The sequence below is a fragment of the Bubalus bubalis genome, chromosome 22 (assembly GCF_019923935.1).
Source record: "Bubalus bubalis isolate 160015118507 breed Murrah chromosome 22, NDDB_SH_1, whole genome shotgun sequence".
NCBI lineage: Eukaryota > Metazoa > Chordata > Mammalia > Artiodactyla > Bovidae > Bubalus > Bubalus bubalis.
The window spans coordinates 21698514-21716475 of NC_059178.1; the positions used below are offsets into that span (position 1 = coordinate 21698514).

Genomic DNA, 17962 nt, shown 5'->3' on the forward strand with positions numbered 1-17962 from the left:
CAGTATTCTGTGATAATCTATATATGGTAGAAAAATCTAAAAAAGAATGAATATATGTGTATGTATAACCGAATCACTTTGTTGTACACCTGAAACTAACATCACACTGTAAATCAACTATACTCTAATAAAATTAAAATATTTTTAAACATCAATAAAAAGACACTGTTCTCGACATTTTTGTAATACTCTTTCTCCCAATAGTTTTGATGTCAAATATCAACATGTATACTTAAACTCATTGAAGTACTAACACGCTTTCTTTTCCAACAAGTTTAAGGTTCCAAACTCAGTACAAGCAGAAACTGGAATAACTGAGTAACTGAAACAGTTAACATTTGTATAGTGCTTAAGGGCTTTCCAGGGGGTGCTAGTAGTAAAGAACTTGCCGGCCAATGCAGGCGGAGAAGGCAATGGCACCCCACTCCAGTACTCTTGCCTGGAAAATCCCTTAGATGGAGGAGCCTGGTAGGCTGCGGTCCATGGGGGTCACGAAGAGTCGGACATGACTGAGCGACTTCACTTTTACTTTTCACTTTCATGCATTGGAGAAGGAAATGGCAACCCACTCCAGTGTTCTTGCCTGGAGAATCCCAGGGACAGGGAAGCCCAGTGGGCTGCCGTCTATGGGGTCGCACAGAGTCGGACACGACTGAAGCGACTTAGCAGCAGCAGCAAGCAGCAGCAGCAGCCAATGCAGGAGACATAAGGTTCCATGCCTAGGTCAGGAAGATCCCCTGGAGGAAATGGCAACCCACTCCAGTATTCTTGCCTGAAGAATCCCATGGACAGAGGAGCCTGGCAAGCTACAGTCCATGGGGTCCCAAAGAGTTGGACATGATTAAGCGACTGAACACACACACACAAAGACACACACACACCTCTACAGCGTGCGCGTGTGCACATACATACACACACACACACCCCCCCTCTCCATGGGGTACCAAAGAGCTGGACACAATTGAGCAACTGAACACACATACACACACACCTCTATAACACACACACACAGACACACAAACACATACACACACACATACACACACACCCTCTACAGCCCTGATTATCTAAAAGAGCACAGATTCTGAAAGTTACTCCCAGGACTTGAGGGCCCACTCTGCCACCAACTAGCTGATCAGACCTTAGCAAGGTACTTAAACACTCCAGGCCTCTGTCACCTCATCGGGAAAACTGTCACTAAGTCCAAGCTCCCTCTGCTCATCACACGACAGACAGGCCAATAAATCCAGAGACAAGGTGTCGGCAAGGAATAGCGACTTTATTCAGAAAGCTAGGAGAAGGCAATGGCAACCCACTCCAGTACTCTTGCCTGGAAAATCCCATGGACAGAGGAGCCTGCTAGGCTGCAGTCCATGGGGTCGCTAAGAGTCGGACACGACTGAGTGACTTCACTTTCATTTTTCACTTTCATGCATTGGAGAAGGAACTGGCAACCCACTCCAGTGCTCTTGCCTGGAGAATCCCAGGGATGGGGGAGCCTGGTGGGCTGCTGTCCATGGGGTCGAACAGAGTCGGACACGACTGAAGCGACTTAGCAGCAGCACCAGGAGACCAAGAAGATGGCAGACTGGTGTCTCAAAATAACCCTCTCATCGGTGTCTATCTGGATGTCAGTTTCTTTTATAGGACAGAAAGGAGGAGGAGGTGAGGAGATCCATAACTCTTGCAAATATCTCCTGGAGAGGCCAAGCTCGGGGGAGGGGATGTGTTAATTTCTTCCTTCCTGTAGCCACCCACAAGTGCACAGGGTCCTGAACAAAAGCATTTTGGTTTAACAATCAGGCAGAGCAGCAGGGCTCCCTGAGGCAGGCCATTATGTATAGACAGTATCCTTACAGTAACAAAAGCAACAGGAAGCAAAGATTAAAGTAAAAGGAACAGATCCAACATGCAGTTAGATTTTGTTCTTCTCTGTAACATAATAGGGACCATGGTAACTCCTTTCTTCCAGGGCAGTGAAGCCAGTACATGTCACAGCCACAGCATACAGGAAAGGGTGTTTTTTGTTTTAAAAAAAGGTACTGTTTCTGTAGTTTATTAGTCTCTCTCCCTCAAATATGAAAAGTTCCTGGCAGCAACCAGATTAGCATCATTAACAGACGCTAGTTTATAAACTTGGTATGACGATCGTGGAAACTCCTGGCACCTAGATGTAAGAGGGTGAATCGTGGCCACTCAAAGCTATCAAGCGCTAATCCCTGGAACTTGAAAATGCTTCCTTCTTTGGAAAAAGGATTTTCAGGATAGAATTAGAGATTTTGAGGACGTCCCTGGCGGTCCAATGGTTAAGACTTTGCCTTCCAATGCATGGGGTGAAGGTTCGATCCCTGGTCAGGAAGCTAAGATTCCACATGCCTCGAAGTCAAAGACCCAAAACATCAAGCTGTGTGGGGCAGCGTGGGGTTGGGGAGGGGGTCTGGGGCCGTGCAGGTATGTGGAAATGGAGGGGATCTCCCTGCCCTCTGGGTTCTGGGGCCAGTGTGCCCTTCAGGATAGTGACGAAATGACAACATCAGAGACAAAACAAAGACAACACAGCTGATCGTCACAGCAGGCTCTACTTCAACAAGTCACTGCCCTCCATCCTATACACTTGTTTCTTCCGGCTGTCGGAACAGACAGTGTGGTCTTTACACATGAAGAAGCTGAGGCCCAGAGAGGTTAAGGAACTTATCCTTTGTCAAGCAGCTAGAAAGGAGCAGGCTTCAAATCCAGGTACTCACGCTCCAGAGTCCTGCCTTCAGGCACTGTAATAGGTGCTAAAAGGGACTGGAGATTTGGGTAAATAATCTGAGAATAGAGAAGAGGGAGTGATGGACTTCCCACCACAGAGGGGTGTGCTGGAGGAGAAAAGTCCAGTGAAAGTGACCTGAGATTAGACCCTGTAAGATCTTTGGAAGATCGCCAGGACGAAGGCAGGATGGACCCCACATGGGAACATGCACAGGAGAACAGGGCGAGGGGGAAGCCAGCCTCGCACCAGGACAGCCCAGCCCATCAGTCAGGAGCCCTGAAATGCTCCAGGTGGGATGAGAGGGGTGGCCAGGACTGGACTCTGACCACGAAAACACCTTCGCTTACTCTCAAGAGGGTTTCACAGTCACCTGGACTGCTTTTTACAGCTGTAGCTTCTTCAGGGTCCCCTTCCAGACTCCTGAATCCAGAGTGGTCCAGCACTCCGTGTTCCCCAGATCACGTTGTGAACCCTGAGGCTGGAGAAGCTCCGCTCCAGGAATTGGGACAACGGCTGCAATGGTCCAGGAAAAGATGGGAGGGTCCCAGTTAGACAGTGAAATCTCCATAAAGTAACAGTACTTCTTTTCTAAATTTATGTGTTTCTAACTGAAGGATAACTGCTTTACAATATTGTACTGGTTTCTGCCAGACATCAGTATGAATCAGCTATGAGTATACATAAGTCCCCGCCATCTTGAATCTCCCACCCCTCTAGGGTGTTACAGGGCCCCCATTTGAGTTCCCTGAGTTATACATCAAATTTCCACTGGCCATCTATTTTACATATTCCATGCTACATCCCACCTTCTCCTTCCTCCCCCCACCCTCATATTAGTACTTGTTATTAAACTTACAACCATAGAAGCAAACTGAAGGAACATTTGAGACTAATCAGACCAGCATTAATTCTCATAATACAAGCCATGTTCTACCTTTAGCAATTCAGCTCCTAATTACAAATTCAATCTGTCTAGGAGTACAGCCATTTTTTTAATTGAAGTATAGTTGATTTATAATGTCATGCGAGTTTCAAATGTACAGCATAGTGATTTGGTTTTATATAAATAAATATATATTTCTTTTCAGATTATTTTCCCTTATAGTTATTAATGGAATACAGTATAGTAATAAAACAGGTATTCCTATGCAATATAGTAGGTCCTTCTCTAGTGGCTCAGTGGTAAAGAATCTGCCTGCCAACCAGAAGACACAAGTTTGACCCCTGGGTCGGGAAGATCCCCTGGAGAAGGAAATGGCAACTCACTCCAGTATTCTTGCCTAGAAAATCCCATGGACAGAGGAACCTGGCAGGCTACAGTCCAGGGAGTCTCAAAGAGTCAGACAGGACTTAGGGACTGAGCATACACGCAGCGTGTATATGTTAATCCCAACGTCTTAAGTTATCCCTCTCTCCCACCCCCTGGAGCCACTTTTTATTTCAAGTTTGAATAAGGCCCTGCAGCAATTTAAAATATGTATTTTAGTTACCTCTGAAAACCTAAAGCACAAGGAGCCATCTTATTTTCTAATCAAGACTTCAAAGCTCCTTTTCTTTACCAGCTCTTATCAGACTTACAAAAGCTGCATAGTGACTGAAGAACGACCTCTCTCAACAAAAGCTGAGTTAAACTCCTCAGAAACAGGTTGCAGCCAAGAAATTCTAAACACTTGATTAAACTGCTTGAGCCACAGAAGGCCACTGTGTTTGGGAATGGCAAAAATTAGACAGAATATTTCTGTTTGGCCCCAAACTTAATGATTTAATAAGTGCAGAGTTCCAACAACGTGAAGGTCCCTACAAGGAATACAGAGCTTTAAGAAAGAGACTTGACGGCTAAGTAAGTGGGTATGATTGTGCTTAGTCATTCAGTCATGTCTGACTCTTTGCAACCCCATGCATGGACTGTAGCCCACCAGGCTCCTCTGTCCATGGGATTTTTCAGGCAAGAATACCGGAGTGGGTTGCCATTTTCCCCACCAGGGGAAGTAAGTGGGTATAAATTATCTTAAATTGGTGACCGTACCAACTGGACGCACAGCTGTTTGCTTTGCCCTAGGTTGCTTAAATAAATAAATAAAGGTTCCAAACTGAATGCTCAGGCCACAGAACCAGTCAACAAAAAACAATGCTAAGATAATAGCAATGTTTAGCAGAAAAAAAAAAGTTAACACGAGGCCAAAGTTGAATAAGCAAAAAAGACTTCTCCCAAGGAAGTGCTGACATGGACAACACTATTAATATAGCAAAGCTCGACAATAGTGGGGAACCAGTTCAGAAAGGACACCAGATTAACACTATCTTATATTTGCCTGAAAGATAATGTTACTTAATTCTGGAAAATTCTGGAAAATTTCCTCTCTCTCCCCTGAATGAACTAAGCACTAAACTGAGGATATAGCAGGCGCTCAATAATCACATGTAGACAGGATGAGTAGAGACAGTTCCGTGAACACCAAACAGGTTTATCTTAACCTCATAATTACGTTTGTGTTCATTCCTATGAAAGTATGTACAACTTGGAAGTGCATCACAGCACCGCACTCAGATTTCAGTTAGATAAACACAGGGACGCAGTGTTGAGCCCTGCTGTTCACTAGAAGGCACTTGGCTGTGGGAAATACACATTTTGAGCTCTGCAAAACCAAGAGATTTTCTTGGTGATTCTGAGCTCAGAAACAAAAACCATCAGCCTATATATATTCTGATTAAGATAAAAAGAATTTCATTTTGTTTGTTGTTGTTGTTCAGTCGCTAAGTTGTGTCTGACTCTTTTCGACCCCATGGACTGCAGCACGCCAGGCTTCCCTGTCCTTCACCATCTCCTGGAGCTTGCTCAGACTCATGTCTATTGAGTTGGTGAAGACATCCAATCATCTCACCCTCTGTTGCCCCCTTCTCCTCCTGCCTTCAACCTTTCCCAGCATCAGGGTCTTTTCCAATGAGTAGGCTCTTCGCATCATTTTGTTTTACTTTGGTATAAATAGAAGTTTTTCAAATACAAGCTTTTGTTTCATTTAAGAATCTGATCTAATGTGATATCAAAACTCATTAATTTCAAAAGGAGCCTTTTGATAAAGGCTAATTTTGAAAATGAAAAATATCCCTGTTGGTAAATGCAGTGTATTTAGAAATGCATTGTTCCAGGTTTTGAACATGTTGGTGTTCACGAATGTGTAAAAACACACTTCAATAGCAAGGAATAGTATGAAGCTGTGGAAACAAGCTCTCAAGTGTCTCTTTAATTTTTTTTTTTTTTTCCTACTTTTGGTCATGTCACATTGCATAAAGGAGCTTAGTTCCCTGACCAGGGCTAAAACCCTTGACCCTTGCAGTCTTGACCATTGGACCATCAGGGAATTAATCCCCTGTCTTAAGTTTTAAGGATATACAGAAAATAGTTTAAGATTATTTAAGGCTAATTTAAGTCTTCCCTAGTGGTTCAGTCAGTAAAGAGTCTGCCTACAATGTGGGAGACCTAGGTTCAATCGCTGGGAGGGGAAGATCCCCTGGAGAAGGAAATTTCAACCCACTCCAGTATTCCTGCCTGGAGAATTTCATGGACAGAGGAGCCTGGTGGGCTACAGTCCACAGGATCACATGACTGAGTGACTAACACTAAGGTTAACACATTTAAGGTTAAGATAAAAAAAAAAAAAAAAGATGGAATTTCCATGACTCTAATCCTTAAAAACACACTCACAATTTGCAAACAAACTAGAAAGAAAAATACTGAATTCTGGTAAGGATAAGTGGCAACATTATAAACTTTTTTTATTCTTCCTGTAATTCTGACTGTTTTCCAAACTTGCTCTGTGAAAAAAGAAATATTATTTTTAACAAAAAGAAGTTAAAGGGGAAAGAAACTGTACAATATATAAAGAGTCAAGAAATAAATTAAAGAAATTATTCTACTAAAAATGTTCCTAGAAGATTTAAATTCAAAGTATGTGTGCCAAGTGCATTTTAAAAGGTTATCTACATACTAAAATTTCTGCTAGAGATGTTTTAGGGTAAAGGGGGAGCTGCCCAATGCAATAATTTATGAAACTCATTCACTTATTGAAGAAATTAGTCTCCTATCCATGCTACATGTCATTCTAGGGATTAGGGGCATAAGACGATCAAGTTGAATTAAAAACAATTAACCTAATTATAAACGAGGTGACTATCTGGTGAGAACCTGCATTGGGATGACCAAGAAGCACCCTCCTACTTATTAGGGGAAGAAACATAACACCTCGGAAAACGTCTACGGATGGAAAGAAATAACAATACTCTAGAGTTTATCTCCAAAATGAGAGAGAGAAATCAGGTCATTTTCTAAAAATGGCAAATGGGAGTTTAACTAAGTCACCTTTGTCAGTAAGATAAAAAAAAAAAAAAAGCTTATCTACCTCAAGTATCAAGGATATTTATATATTTATAACAATATTTTATATATTTACTCCCAATTGAGGGCTAAATAGGAAGTGGAAAAGTATTCCATAACTGGACATCTACAAAGAAAATACAATAATTTTTTTAAGTAACTCAAAATAATTTATTACATTTCAATTTACTTTTGTTCACTTTTGAGTCTCCATTTCAATATCTTTAATCATTTAGAAGTAAAATACTTGAATCTGACACTTTAACTCATGAGCATTAATTTTACTAGTCTGTAACGGAGAGCGGGGAAAATTTCCCCATGATCTTTATTTGATATATTCTCTGTGGGGCCCAGGGAAGAATGCTGGGTGTGGACCCCAAAAGCCAGTGTTCACATCTTGGGCTCTGCCAGTTACCAGTTACCTGCTAGGCCTAAGTATATTTCCCTAATCTAAAATGTGAGAGCTATTACCAATCTCATGGAATTATTTTTTAGGTCACAATTAGTTTGGGGGGAAAGGAAAAAATGAAAGCTGCAAGACCATGAAAACATTACGTTTAATTACTATCTTGGTAAGTGAAGACTAGACTGCTTCAAGTGGCCTCAGGATAGGAGACGTAATTCAAATATTCAGAGATGAATAGCAGAACAGGGCGAGGGCCCCAAAATGTGACCAGAAGCATTTATTACACAGTCATGGGAAGCCCTCCATCTGTGACTGACAGTGAACATATGAAAAATGCAGAGAGAGTAACACTGCTATTGAAGTATTGGGCCCCCACACCCTTCTACACATGTAACCACCTGAGACTCTCATACGTGCATGCTCAGTTGCTAAGTCGTCTTCAACTCTTCACAACCCTGTGGACTGTAGCTGGCAAGGCTCTTCTGTCCACAGGATTTCCAGGCAAGAATAGTGCAATAGGTTGTCATTTTCTTTTCCAGGGAATCTTCCCAACCCAGGGATCGAACCTGCGTCTTCTGTTTGGCAGGTGAATTCTTTACTGCTGAGCCACCAGAGAAGCCCAACCAGAGACTTAACTGTGTGATAAAAAGCATCTAAATGAAAGGCTGTATCTCCTAGGATGACACTGACACCCACAGGTGTTCCCAAACAACCTTTGCCTAATTATCATGCATCCCAAAAGCACTCAACAGTAACTACGCCAGAACAGAAGTCACTGTTTGATAGACATTCCCCAACACACAATGGAGAAGGAAATGGCAAGCCACTCCAGTATTCTTGCCTGGAAAATCCCATGAACAGAGGAACCCGGTGGGCTACAGTCCAGGGGGTTGCAAAAGAGTTGGACACACGACTTAGCCGCTAAACAACAACACTTTTAAAGAGCCAGTAAAACAACTGTTCCACACGCAGGTCACTGTTTCGTTCCTGGAGGGGCTGTCTGCAGCCGAGTCCTCCCTGGAGCCCCATCAAGAAGGCATTGCTGTTGCCTTAAGTTCTGACACTTAATGGGGGTGACCGCCTGTTCCCAGCCCTCCCGGCCAACCCAGCCCTGCCATCTGCAGTGGTGGGGTGATCTGGGATCACTGCCAAGTCCCTGTCTGTCCCTCTAGGGCACCCCGGCTCTCGCCCAAGTCCAGCCTGGCCATTCAGAGACCGGGAAGGCTCCAGAAGGCCAGCCCACAGCCACAGAGCTGTCGAGCTCACGGCTGTCAAAACCCAGCACAGAGAAGGGGGCTTCAAGGATCATCTTGAGAAAGAAGCCACTTTTCCCTCTGTGAGGGATGCTGATGGTCTGACCCTCACTCACATCAGCCAGACATCATCTCCACCTCCCATAGAGAAGCCTTCACTGGCTTGTTTGCAGTTATTCCTTCAATCAGGAGGTCAGGCTGATAAAACATACTTGTTGCCTCATGCTGCCAGAAAGACACTGGAACTGTCCATGAGAAGGACGGTCCTGCTGCATCGCTCGGTCTGCTGACACGGAGCCCTCAGAAGAAATCCAGAAGCAGGACAGGAGAAAGGTTCCTCTTCCAGATCAAGACCACCTGAGTTTCCCTCTTCCTCTGACAGCCAGGGAATTCACAACACTAAGCTTATGATATATCCATCTTTCTTTTTTGCTCTTACATTAGTAAATTTCTTATCCTTTTATGTCCTACTTCAAATTAATGAATTGATTTTAACATTTCTTCTATACATTTGATTTTTTTTTCCCTTTGGACAATGAAAAATGTCTAGTGCTTCCCTAATATCCAGGAACTAGACTTGGGAAGAGGTGAGAGGGCTGTCAGAAACAGACACGGTGAAGATAATTCTATCCTCAAAGGCGCTCTCTAACCCTCTTAGGAACAAAAGCATTCCGTCTGATTCAAGACATTCCAGGTTCAAATCCCAGGTCCACCACTTATTTACCAGGAAACCTTAGCTAAGCCCCATGCTGTGCTGTGCTGTGCTTAGTCGCTCAGTCATGTCCTACTCTTTGTGACCCCATGGGCTGCAGCCTGCCAAGCTCCTCGGTCCTTGGGGATTCTCCAGGCAAGAACACTGGAGTAGGTTGCCATGCCCTCCGCCAGGGGATCTTCCCAACCCAGGGATCGAACCGAGGTCTCCCGCATTGCAGGCGGATTCTTTACCGACTGAGCCACCAGGGAAGTCCCGATAAGCCCATAGGTTTTCTGAATCTTGGTTCCCACATTTGTGAACTATGGTGTAGGGCCGTTCTCACCAAACTGCTGTGATTCACAGCTGGAAGAAAATGTATGAGCAAGTTATCATCTATAATGCATTATATCTGAGTAAGCTCTTTATGCCATGAACACAGAGGTTCAAGGTTAAAGGCCTCCAAAATAAAATTCCTGCCATGCTTTTCCTCCAGCAGGGAGCGAGCGGGTAGCAAGTGGACGGAAGTGACTGCTAATGCATTAATGACTGACGTGTGACAGTGACAATGAGACATACAGATGCAGTCTGACATTAATGGAGAAATTTGCCTGTGGTCATGGACATGGCGGGAGGAGGGAGACCACTCCACCTCCTGCCTTGAACTTGGATATGAAATCAAACGTCAGCTGAGATTAATTAGAAGCCTGGAGTTTCATTCTCCACTGTTGATGGGAAAAGAACATTTCCATAATGCGAGGAAACGTTTCCGGGGGACGCAAATCTGCTTGACATTGAGGGAAGATCGGCCTCATTGTGAATGCTGCCGCTGCCCTGCTTGTCAGGGCCATTACTTTCCGCTCAAGAGGCTTTGCTTTTTAACATTTTATAATCCTAACAACAAAAAAAACTCTGGAAGCAATAATTATTTATTATGTTAATTCTGTAGCTTTCTTTCTGAAATTTCTGCATGACCATTAAAAACTGGCTGTGCCCTTGAAACCAACCAGGAGTTTATTAATTCTCAGCCAATTAAAAGGAAAAAAGCAAAGTAACAGAATGCTCCATACCAGCAATTATTAACCAAGCGGTCAGTCGGCACTCTTCCCTTGCCACAGATTTTATTCCAGGAAGCATCCTGAATATTTGACTGAACAACAACATGAAATGTGTTCATATCTTTATAAGGACCTAGAAGATCTGGAAGGACCAGACAGAACCTGCTGTACATGTCTGGGAAACGTTCAGATCCAGGTGCTTAGGGAAGCCACACCCCTGCTGACCTCTCACAAACATGGAAAGTTCCGCCAGCATCTCTCTGCCTCTGCCTCCTTCCACAGAAGGGCTCCTAAGCAAATGGCCCTTTTATCTGCAGTTAAACCCCCTTCTCCAGAACATGTGCTCTTTCTCATGAGTGCATGCGCGCGCGCGCGCGCGCGCACACACACACACACACACACACACACACACACACATCTTTGCATTTACTAATTAAATCTCTGTTTTATAACACACTCTCTAATCTTTTAACTCCCTGATTCTAGGACTCTGTTGACTGCACAGGTCAGGCCAATTCACCAACAGCCCCAGAGCAGGGGCTGAAATAAAAAGCCACTTCCTAGGCCTCTGTGATGGGTGTGAGCCAGTAGCTGGGTGTGGTGCTCCCCATGTCAGGGGCAGAGAAGGTCCAGATGGTCCAGAGCAGGTAGGATGAACAGGCGGTGAAGAGAGGGGCCACGAGGCTACCTGGCGCTCACAGCAACCAGGACAAGGCCATCCCCGCAGCATCCCGGCAGAGGAAACAACAGAGCCTGCCTGATGGAAGAGAGAAACACTTGAGGAGCACCCCTGCAGATTTCCTGACCTGGTGTGCAGCAGATTACAAAGCAGAGACATCACTTTGCTAACAAAGGTCCATATAATCAAAGCTATGGTTTTTCCGGTTGTCCATGTGTAGATGTTAAGAGTTGGACCATAAAGAACTCCGAGTGCCAAAGAATTGATGCTTTCTAATTGTGGTGCTGGAGAAGGCTCTTCAGAGTTCCTTGGACAGCAAGGAGGTCAAACTAGTCAATCCTAAAGGAAATCAACCCTGAATATTCATTGGAAGGACTGATACTAAAGCTGAAGCTCCAATCCTTTGGCCACCTGATGATGCAAGGCGCCCGACTCATTGGAAAAGACCCTGATGCTGGGAAAGACCGAGGGCAGGAGGAAAAGTGGGTGACAGAGGATGAGATGGTTGGATGGCATCACCAACTCAATGGACGTGAGTTTGAGCTAACTCTGGGAGACTGTGAAGGACAGGGAAGCCTGGTGTGCTGCAGTTCACGGGGTCGCAGAGAGTTGGACTCAGCAACTGAACAACTGCAAAAGACACACCGAGCTGAGCTCCCAGGAGCTGGGGAGGCAGCCTCCCCCACGCTTTTCTTTCCTTATTATTCTGTCTTATTTTCAGCAAAACCATGATTATGCAAACTTCCAAAATGAATGATAGCCTTTATTTTTCTGCTTTTCAGGTGACTCTTAAAACCTGTGGGACCATCCAATTTAAAACCACATACACTCTGAGTGAGGTACTGTGGAACTATCAATGAAGTAAAAATTCTGACTGCTTCTGAGTTTGAATCATCTTCATCCTAAAAAGTACGTCATTATTTCTCACTTTGAAAGTGCTAAAGTACACAAGGATATCAATAGCTTGAAATCAAACCAAAGGCTGCTAAAAAGTTTTACTTGGATTTCCATTACTATTGCAATAATTCTAAGCAATAAACATTCAACACTGGGGAGAAAAGATAACCAATTGTTCCAGATAAGCAATGGGACATAGTCAGTATGTCCGGAAGTCCATGTTAAAGCTTCCTCATCTATCCTCCCCAAAGCCACTGCTGGAAGGTGCACTAAGCATTCTCAGAAGCCGAATCCATCTCCCTGGTTGGCAGAAACTAGCTGCCAACCATGGTTTTTAAAATGCAGTTTATATGGTACATATAGGGGCTTCCCAGATGGCGCAGTGGTAAAGAATCCAACTGCTAAGGAGGTGACATGTGTTCGATCCCTGGGTGGGGAAGATCCCCTGGAGGAGGAAATAGCAACACACTCCAGTATTCTTTCCTGGAAAATCCCATGGAGCCTAGCAGGCTATAGTCCATAGGGTTGCAAAGAGTCAGCCACGACTGGGCACGCACACACATATTTGGTACATATATACAATGAAATATTATTCAGCCATCAAAAAGAATGAAATGATGCCACCTACAGCAACGTGAGCGGACCTAGAGCTTGTCACACTCAGTGAAGTCAGACAGAGAAGCAGAAAATTTATGACATCTCATATTTAGAGTCTAAAAAGACATGATACAAACGAACTTGTTTACAAAACAGAAACAGACAGACTCAGAGAAGGAACTTAGGGTTGCTGAGCAAGGGGGAAGGATGGGGGAAGGGATAGTTAGGAAATTTGGGATGGATATGCACACACTGCTATATTTAAAATGAATAACCAACAAAGACCTCCTGTGTAACACAGAGAATTCTGCTCAATGCTGGATGGCAGCCTGGATGGGAGGGGAGTCTAGGGGAGGATAAATACATACATATGTATGGCTGAGTCCCTTTGTTATGCATCTGAAACTACCGCAACATTGTTAATCAGCTATATTCCAATGCAAAATTTTAAAAAGCCATATATTTCAGTCCATTGAGGCTTTAGTTTTCAAAATAGATATGGTCCAGCTCTATTTTCTGAAACTGATTCTTTTTAAGCACAGAATACATGTAGCCTGGTATCTAAATATAAACACAGGCAACCTAAGACTCCTGAAAGTTTGTTAGTTCTTGTTCTTTTTCCCCAAATAAAAGTAAACCCTAACAGATCTAAATAAAAAGAACAAGCTGGCTCTGGTGTTCTACTCTGCCTCTCTCTCTCTCTCTCTCTCTCTCTCTCTCTCTCTCTCTCTCGTTAGTGGTATTACACCAAGGAGGCTATTTCATGTGCCTTGGAATCCTGCTGAACTTACAGCAGTGGGGTTTTCTCTCTGTGCTGTTTTATTTTGGGGGGGAGACCCACTTGTTAGCCTGGTTCTCTCTCCCTCTCCCCTTCCCTCCCTCCCTCCGACCACTGGCACACTGCTTCTGATCTAATTCTGCACAAATGCTTAATAAGGTTGTAGAGATTTAATACAATTAGGAGTGTTGCTCACAAATTAACCAATCCATTAACACTCCAGCAAAGAAACAATTCCAGGGGAGAAGCCAGCCAAGTGTGGATTAGGAGACAGCTGGCTATGGGTACGATCTGTTTTAAAAATCACACTGCAGTACATTCTCACACCTACCTCTATACCGTGTGCGTTGTGTACATTTTAGAGCAAGGAAGAGTGGAGGTAGATGGTGTCCTCTGAGAATTTTTCCCTGTTCGGTTCCTCTCTGCCGGTTCATACTTTCCAAATCATCACACTTCTTTATTCAGTTCATTACTTATGGCATCAACTCTTACCTAACGACTATTTTCAATAACTTTCTCCCAAAACAAGAGGATATATAAATACATCTGAGGAAATAAAGTAAACAAAGAAGAATTAAAAGAAAGCAAAAATACCAATATATCCACTATCCAGAAAGAACCACTATTAACATCTTGGCTTGTATTTTTTTTTTTTTACGTTCCCATAGTTTTTTTTTAATAAAAATTTTGAAAAATAAATATTTTGAATCATTTGATAACATCAGCATTATCCTATAGACATGATTTTGTCACTGCCTGCAATGCAGGAGAACTGACTTCAGTCCCTGAGTTGGGAAGATCCCTTGGAGAAGGGAACGGCAACCCACTCCAGTATTCTTGCCTGGAGAATTCCATGGACAGAGGACCCTGGCAGGCTGCAGTGCATGGAGGTGCAGAGAGTAGGACATGACTGAGCGACTAGTGCTTTCTGATTTTGCCACTGGTTTTTGTCTCACATCTCCATACTCTGATCATGTCATGTCTTTAGACATTCTTTTCTGTCATCGCTCCTTGTGGCTATCCGACATCCTATCACAGGAATAGATCATGACTTAATCAATCTCTATTGTTGGATATTTCAGCAGTTCCCAACTTTTCATGACTCTAAATAATGCTTTACCAAATCTGCTTTCAGGGGATTCTCCATATATTGCTACTCATGCCTTTAGGATTGATTTTTTTTCATATTTTAATTATGTCCCCTCTTTTTGCATCCCAATGCATCATCTTTCCACACTTCAAGGGTACACATTCTAGAGACCTGTGCTTTAGAGGAGCACCACCTGGAAACAACTGGGGCCCATGGATTGACCTCAGATAGCCCGCCATTTTACTGTGTTTTCCAGTCCTACTCAAAGGACATTATAAATACCGACTCAATGGACATGAATCCAAGCAAACTCTGGGACATAGTGAAGGACAGGGGAGCCTAACATGCTGCAGTCAGTGGGGTCGCAAAGAGTCAGACACAACTTAGCGACTGAACAACAACAGAAGAAAATCACTGAAAAAATGACTAGCTGCTGGTGTTCTATTTTCTGAAAGCAATTCAACGAGAAATTTGTCTTCCTCTTAGTAAAGGGATAATATGCTTATCATTTTCCCAAATAGCAGGTTCACAAAAGCTTTGCTGCCTGGCTTTGGAACTCAGGGAGATCAGACCCCTGGCTTTCTCTAGGGCCTGAACAAACCATTTAACCTGCGCTTCAAGGTCTGAGTAGTAAGACAATTCCCACCCATGTCCCACTAAACAAGCATCAAAAAGACCACATAAAGTGGAAAAGAAATCTCAAATAAACACAGAGCCTTGGAGACACACAGGCTGTCAGAAGGATGGCCACAGACCCCCGGGGCCTCTTATTCCCTCGAAGTTGTGAGAATTCAACTGGAAACTGCCAATCATTTGGAAATTTAAGTTACACGATGGGAAAGTAATGTTTTTGCAAGATTCTTTCAGGTCAAATCACGAGTTGATTGTTTGGTTTTCATGTATAATTATTCATGACTCAGAAGCTCAAGTCCTAACATCTGAATTATTTTTAAGTCATAATGACCTGTTTGCATCTCAAGAGGGGGAGCTGAAGCAGAGAGACATAAAATATTTGTCAAGTCACAGACTCAGTCAAGACCAGGATGGAGTTACTGTAAACCCAAGCTCACCAGCCACATTCCTACCTCTTCCTGTTGGGGGAAGGAGGGAAAGACAGGCTGAGCAACGAGGACTTTTAGGTCAGTGATGTTGTAACTGCAAGAAGCATGTCACCACACATTTGTCAAAACCCACAGGACACACAACACCAACAGGGAATCCTCGTGTAAACTACGGACTTTGGGTGATAGTGATCTGTTTGTGCAAAATCATCCAATGTAACAAAAGTACCACTGGGTGGGAGCCAAGGGAGGGCCACGCATGTGCGAGGACAGAAACATAGGACAGATCTCTGTACCTGCCTCTTTGTGTTGCTGTGAACTTAAAACTGCTCTACAACATTGTCTTTTTGATTGGGAAATGCATATCAATACTATGCATAAAGTGAACGTGAAGTCGCTCCGTCATGTATGACTCTTTGTGACCCTATGGACTGTAGCCTCCATGGAATTTTCCAGGCAAGAGTCCTGGAGTGGGTTGCCATTTCCTTCTCCAGGGGATCTTCCCAACCCAGGGATCAAACCCGGGTCTCCCGCACTGCAGGCAGCCGCTTTACCGGCTGAGCCACCAGGGAAGCCACTATGCATAAACTAGATAACTAATGAGAACCTACCTTTTAGCACAGGGAACTCTACTCAGTGCTCTGCGGTTATCTAAACAGGGAGGAAATCCAAAAAAGAGGGGATAGATGCAAACATAGCTGATTTGGGCTTCCCTTGGTGGCGCTGTGGTAAAGAATCTGCCTGCCAAGCAGGAGACATGGGTTCGATCCCTGGGTCAGGAAGATCCCCTGGAGGAGGCAATGGCAACCCACTCCAGTATTCTTGCCTGGAGAATCCCACAGACAGAGGAGCCTGGTGGGCTACAGTTCGTGGGGTCACAAAAGAGTGGGACATGACTTAGCAACTAAACAACAACATAGCTGATTGACTCTGCTGTACAGCAGAAATAAATACAACATTGTAAAGCAGATCATACACCAATAAAAATTAGTTAAAAAAAGAAAAGCGAAAACGTTGTCTTTTTTTTAAATTAATATCTCTATCTAGAAAGATAAAGGCTACAGAACCCCAGTCATGGGGCCTGACCCCATCATTTGTTCTGTCTCAGTGTCAGAATCCCGACAGAGTCACTGAGCAGGGACCCCAGCCGTCCAGCCCACCCCCTGCCAGCTAAGGCCACAGAGACTAAGGGGTACAGAGCACTGATGAGGAAATAGCGTCAGGTAGGTCCTCCTTCCTGCCTGCCTGCCCTTTCTCCAGCCACACCTTACCAAAGGAAGGCGCATCTTTCTAGTATAAAGACATCCACGCTTCAAAGAAACAACGTAAGCTGTGACTGTCAAGGAAAGGAAGCCTTCTTTCAATGATGAATCAAACCCCAGCCACTCTCAGTAGCGTTCTTTGACTTCCCCTGTTGTATCCACATTTCATTTAAAAGTAAAACAATGTACTAGAGACAGCATAGTTAAGCCCTTGTAGAATGTTATAAAATCAGATATATTATAAATTTTTAATGACCACACAACTTCCTTTCCTTGACCATAGAGAACTCACTTTAGAGCCAAAACTTGGTGAAATTAAAAAAAAAAAAAAAACTATACCAGTAAATAATAATGCAAAAAATACTTTTAAATGTACTTAAATGTAATGATTCTTTTTTTAGCAAATATAGTCACACTCAAGCATGACATTAGCTGGAAATAAAACAATCGTCAAACAAGTAAAAGTGTGGACATTTCTGGCACTGATTCTTTTCAATATAATTTTAACGCTTTCTAAATTTTTCAAATTATACAGGAAAAATTTACAAATAAAAATCCATCAGATTTACTTTAGAGTCTATTTGTATTACACAGTAAAACAGTTAATATCCATTTTATCAAACATTTCTTCATAAAGCAATGTTTCCTATACAAGTCCATCCCAGCAAAATATTTAATATTTTCTCTTAACAAAAACATGTATTGTTTTAGTTTGCTGCTGCATCAGTTTCAAGTAGCATATACTTCTCTCTTTTACATCCACAGGAAAATCTGAAATTTTCAGAAATTGATGTAGTTATTTTTGAAAGTATGTCCACAGTTCTTTATTCCAAGGTAAAACACCAGAGTTCAATACACAGATTCACACACATTTACCAGAAAAACAGCATGCTTTTCTAACCCTAATCCTCTATTTATAATACCTCACAATTTGGGGTGCCTATTATATTACATTCCTATAAATTAATGAGAAGCAGTATAGATTTGCCATGGTTTTATAACATAACAAAATATAATTAATTGTATTAAATCTACATCACTTTAAACTTGACTAAACTGCTTT

At 43.1% G+C, this 17962-nt stretch overlaps 1 protein-coding gene across 7 annotated transcripts in view; it reads right to left on the reverse strand.

Annotated features, from left to right (window-relative positions):
• PTPRM (protein tyrosine phosphatase receptor type M) overlaps nt 1-17962 on the reverse strand; it is a 661882-nt gene that overhangs the window by 623993 nt on the left and 19927 nt on the right. Inside the window, exon 1 of one of the 7 annotated variants that reach the window (XM_045164056.1) lies at nt 13818-14032. The exons of the other annotated variants lie outside the window; for them this stretch is intronic. Coding sequence (XP_045019991.1) covers nt 13818-13920 — 103 coding nt within the window. The 5' untranslated portion in view covers nt 13921-14032. Of the gene's footprint in view, nt 1-13817; nt 14033-17962 lie in introns of those variants that run through there. 7 annotated transcript variants of the gene reach the window in all.